We start from the raw sequence: 4,507 nt of genomic DNA, 5'->3' as shown, positions 1-4,507 counted from the left end.
TTTATGGACCAATGTATCCCCCTGAATCTAGATATAGATAATAAAGTATTATATCCGATTTTTGTGGTTTTTGACAAATACATCCCCCAAACATGTTTATACATATGACCGTTTCTTGACCAGACATGCACAATATATATATATGTATGTATTGCCAAGTCGATACGAATTTGGAGTGGAAGGGCTCAATCGATATACGACCAATCAAAACCCACAAAACACGAATCAAGTGGCCAATCAAGTTCTCGCTTCAACACTATTCCACATCGAGTAGTTTGTGACTTATGTATCAACACTGGACCTTTTCACATACAAACTTCAGATCAAAACAATCGATGGCTTTGGTTGCAAAAGGACAATATCAAAGAGAAGGAATATTAGTACCTTGCACAGTCAGGTTGAAGCAGCCGAGGCGGTCGCCCGTGAGCGAGTCGGCGCCGCACTGCAGCACAATCGCGCCAGGTCGGAACGTCTCGATGACTTTTTCCACCACGGGTTTGAAAATCGTCAAGTAATTCTCATCGTCGATGCCGCTCTTGAGCGGACAGTTGACGGCGTAGTACTTGCCCGCTTTCGCACCGACATCCTTCCGATAGAGCAATGTATGTTAGATACACTCTAATCCTGCTCTGCTTGTTTATATATATTATATTGTTTATATATATTACCTTGATGTCCCCCGTGCCAGGAAAGAAATCCCCGTACTACGATATAAATGTCAACATGGTTGTGGGAAATATATAATATACCTACAACCTGTGGTGGTGGAAATATATATATATTATATATATATTCACCCGCGCCACAGGTTGTATATATATTCTTCTATTGGATATACATATATATCTACCTTGTGAAATGACACCGTCATGACGCGATCCGTGACGTAAAACGCTTCTTCGACGCCGTCGCCGTGGTGGACGTCGATATCAATGTACAGCACCCGAGGATGGTACCTACAATGTCGAGAATGAGAACCGTTCCTAGGAAATGCAAGCAAAAGTACGCACTTGAGAAGCTCGAGGATGCCCAGCACGATGTCGTTAATGTAGCAAAACCCAGATGCTTCCGACTTTTTCGCATGATGCAACCCCCCCGCCCAGTTGATCGCGACGTCCGTGAGGCCGTGGTTTAACCGGTACGCGGCATCTAGAGTAGCGCCATGAGAATCTTCAAATCGCTCTACTGACGACACGAAAAGGGATGTTTGTACCCAGGGACCCGCCAGAGTAGATCTGGCAAAAGTTGAAGATGCCGTCAAACACAGGACAGTCTGTGAATTCGCCCACGTTGACTACATATAGGATGATAACATTACGATCAGGGTCAAGGAAGATGGAGGGAGTACATTTGTTGACATCGGATTGGTACTGCTTTTCGTTGGATGGGCTGATCTTCTTGAGGAACTCGACGTACTCGGGGGTATGGAATGCCTTGACTTCTTCCGACGACGCCCAATGCGGTTCCTACCATGTCGTTTAGTGCATCGCCGTACTCATGGATGACGACACCACGTACAAACACTTCCATCTTACGAAACAGGTCGTAGTTCAACACGAGGTGGTGCGCCAACTTCAGTCGATGCGGCTTCATGGGATGACCCGGTCCATAGTAGAAGTTCCCTTCTTCCGCTACACACATCCATCCTCTTAGTCTCCTTCTCGTAGCAGCTTCATGGAGGCCCTACGGTGGTAGAAGTACGACACCCGCGACTTCCCCATCGCGCTGCTGAGGTTGTTTGGAGTGTGGTCAAATACTTCCTTATACGAACATCCGGATAACACATCCGGATGTTCTATGTTAAGTGCGTCGGACATAACGTTCCATTTGCCGCGCAATTTCATTTTCATTTGAGCGCAAGTCGTCGCGGCCACCACCGTCATGTCGACCAACGACGATGCGTTCTCCCCAGAGCTTCTCGCGCTGTACTACGACCGACTCTTCCCGTACGAGGAGATGGTGCACTGGCTGGGCTACGACGCCAGCGTCGCCAAGGACGCAAGCACGCCCAACACCCTCATCAGTCGCCGTGAGTTCTCGTTCACGCTCGAGAACGACCAGTACATTCGATACAAAGCGTTCCGCAACGCGGACGAGCTCAAATCGGAAATGAAGCGGTTGATGCCTCATAAGATCGATATCGGCGCAGTGTTCTCGGTGTCGGTACGTGCACCCCATGCCCACCAAGGGATACCCTCATGTTTGATACGTTGTCGTCTCGTAGCCGATGGACAAGGGCAAAGTAGACAGCTCCAAATTCGTGCCCGAAGAACGAGAACTTGTGTTTGATGTCGATCTGACAGATTATGACGACACACGTACGTGTTGTCAAGCGGCCGCCATCTGCCACAAGTGTTGGCAGCTCATGGTCGCCGCCGTCAAGGTCATGGACCGCGGCCTTCGAGGTACACATATCCGTCCACACGACCCATCTATGAATCATCTTCACTACTCTCAATAATGATGTCGATATATGCAGAGGACTTTGGATTCCAGCACATTTTGTGGGTGTACTCGGGTCGTCGAGGGATCCATTGCTGGGTGTCCGACACAGCGTCACGCATGCTCACGAACGAAGCGCGGACAGCTGTGGTGCAGTACTTTACACTTGTGGAAGGCAGCGAGCATGTCAAGCGCAAAGTCAAGTTGACGGAGCCTTTGCATCCATCCCTTGAGTGCGCACGTCCATCCTTCTTCGTCCATCCTTCTCCTAACCCGATGACGTAGACGCGCGTACGCCATACTCGAGCCCATGCTGGGCGACGTGATCCTCGGTCCGTACGGCCAAGGCGTGCTGTGCTCCCCGGAGCACTGGGTCAAACTGCTAGACATGGTCCCGGACGACGGTTAGTCCTGCAAATGTTTGAAGTTCTCGTCGATATCGTCCAATGTTTGGGCTAGATATTCGCGCCAAATTGAACGAAATGTGGACCCAGCAACTGGACACGACGACGCCGTGGGAGAAATGGGGGCAACTCAAAGCCGCGGTCGAGCATGCCGTCCACGACAAGAAGCGGAAAAGCGTACGTCCGTCCATGTCATGGCTCATGTTGTGTTGTTGGATGACACACAATCGTCGTCGTCTGATTCTGATGATATGCGCATATGCGCATCTGATTCTGATTCTACATGTCGTCACCACCTGATTCTATCAGGTCTCGGACGACCGCCGCCGACATCTGCGCACGTGTCTGGCAGAAATTGTGTTTTCATACTTGTACCCTCGACTGGATGCCAACGTATCCAAGCAGCGCAACCATTTGCTCAAGAGCCCATTTGCCATCCATCCCAAGACGGGTCTGTTATTAGCCCCCCTTGTGTCGTTATTTGTATATAAATGTACCGCTTTTAGGTCGCGTATGTGTTCCCATCGATCCCCGCCATATTGACGACTTTAATTACGAGTCGGTCCCGACGTTGGTCTCGCTGGAACGCGAATTGAACGCCACGGATGCAGGTAAATATATATATATATATTGAGAGATAATAAACTGAACGGTGGGGTGGGTAGACAACGCCGCGAGCAAGTACCGCCTGTTCCAAGAATATGTCGACTATTTCGCCAAGGACTTTATCCAGCCCATCCACATGGCCCTACTCAAGCAAAAGAAGGCGGCGGCGGAAAGTACGTGGGACGATATATATATATTTATATTTGGTGATTGGTCTTTTATTAACGGCAACATTGGGGTAGGCACGGCGGCGTTGACAGGGGATTGGTAACTAGATACCATCGAGGGGATACGACCCATAGATCAACGACGTCGAGGCATACTGGTATCAACTCACTCAAGTCCACCTATTTTTCTTTCGAATCGAAAGTATTGAAAGTATATTACAAGCAACGTAACATCCGTTTTCAGAGGTAATGGGAGGACCAATCACATTTGGTCGCTAGAACAGATTTAAGAAGCTGTAGACAATGGATCAGGGTCGACTAACGTTACTAAGCACAACGAGAAGCAATTTACAGCATATTCATACTAATCGTTCAAATCAGTGTATTATTCACGCAGAACGACTATGGTACTGTACAGCTCGATGAACATCATCGGACTGGTGTGATCGCACCACGAGTTTTCACATGATCAAGATAACGACAAGCCTACTTTGCAGTTAAAACGGACAAACGCCCTAAATCTGTGACGCTGTCTGTGCGAAATGCCCCTTTCTACCCCTTGATAACCCTGGTGAACAACAACCCATAATTAAGTTCTTATGCCGTTGGTAGAGCGAAACCGTTTTTGACGCGGAACCTCTATAATTTTGAGTGCCAAGTTAAGTCGTATATTTTAACCTTCCTTTTTGTTCGCAGTCTCCTCTGCGTAGGGGTAGAGTTTTTGGGCGATCACGGCGATGATTTCGATGTTTTTGTCTGTGCACACATACTTTAATCAAGTCAAGGTAACCGTCGAATGCGTCAAAATAATCAATACATACTTTAATCAAGTTCAACGTAACCGTCAAAATGCGTCATATTAAGCTATCTCAAGATATTCAATGCACT

At 48.1% G+C, this 4,507-nt stretch overlaps 2 protein-coding genes across 2 annotated transcripts in view; one reads left to right on the top strand and one right to left on the bottom strand.

Annotated features, from left to right (window-relative positions):
* Window positions 1-1,744, bottom strand: part of H257_04553 (hypothetical protein) — a 3,859-nt gene extending 2,115 nt beyond the window's left edge. Inside the window, exons 1-8 of the mRNA XM_009829124.1 lie at window positions 1,688-1,744; window positions 1,519-1,631; window positions 1,349-1,466; window positions 1,214-1,294; window positions 1,011-1,149; window positions 851-956; window positions 669-704; window positions 385-586 (exon numbers count right to left, since the gene is read on the bottom strand). Of these exons, the coding sequence (XP_009827426.1) occupies window positions 385-586; window positions 669-704; window positions 851-956; window positions 1,011-1,149; window positions 1,214-1,294; window positions 1,349-1,466; window positions 1,519-1,631; window positions 1,688-1,721 (829 nt within the window). The 5' untranslated portion in view covers window positions 1,722-1,744. The remainder of the gene's footprint in view (window positions 1-384; window positions 587-668; window positions 705-850; window positions 957-1,010; window positions 1,150-1,213; window positions 1,295-1,348; window positions 1,467-1,518; window positions 1,632-1,687) is intronic.
* A 96-nt stretch (window positions 1,745-1,840) lies between these two features.
* Window positions 1,841-3,974, top strand: H257_04552 (hypothetical protein). The gene is made up of 9 exons (XM_009829123.1): window positions 1,841-2,163; window positions 2,225-2,405; window positions 2,480-2,675; window positions 2,728-2,846; window positions 2,902-3,023; window positions 3,156-3,297; window positions 3,353-3,457; window positions 3,512-3,625; window positions 3,695-3,974. The coding sequence occupies exons 1-9, from the start codon at window positions 1,882-1,884 to the stop codon at window positions 3,721-3,723; spliced, it is 1,290 nt and encodes a 429-aa protein (XP_009827425.1). The 5' UTR covers window positions 1,841-1,881; the 3' UTR covers window positions 3,724-3,974.
* The last annotated feature ends 533 nt before the right edge of the window (window positions 3,975-4,507 follow it).

The sequence above is a fragment of the Aphanomyces astaci genome, assembly GCF_000520075.1.
Source record: "Aphanomyces astaci strain APO3 unplaced genomic scaffold supercont1.8, whole genome shotgun sequence".
Taxonomy (NCBI): domain Eukaryota; phylum Oomycota; class Saprolegniomycetes; order Saprolegniales; family Verrucalvaceae; genus Aphanomyces; species Aphanomyces astaci.
Note: the sequence above shows the minus strand (reverse complement) of the source record. Positions and strands in the feature narration are given on the sequence as shown.

Excerpts from the sequence above, each read along its gene's own strand:
- H257_04552 (XM_009829123.1), top strand. The coding sequence starts at position 1,882 with ATGTCGACCAACGACGATGCGTTCTCCCCAGAGCTTCTCGCGCTGTAC. Across the intron at positions 3,024-3,155 it reads ACGACAAGAAGCGGAAAAGC|GTCTCGGACGACCGCCGCCG; the intron begins GTACGTCCGTCC and ends TGATTCTATCAG. Across the intron at positions 3,458-3,511 it reads ATTGAACGCCACGGATGCAG|ACAACGCCGCGAGCAAGTAC; the intron begins GTAAATATATAT and ends TGGGGTGGGTAG.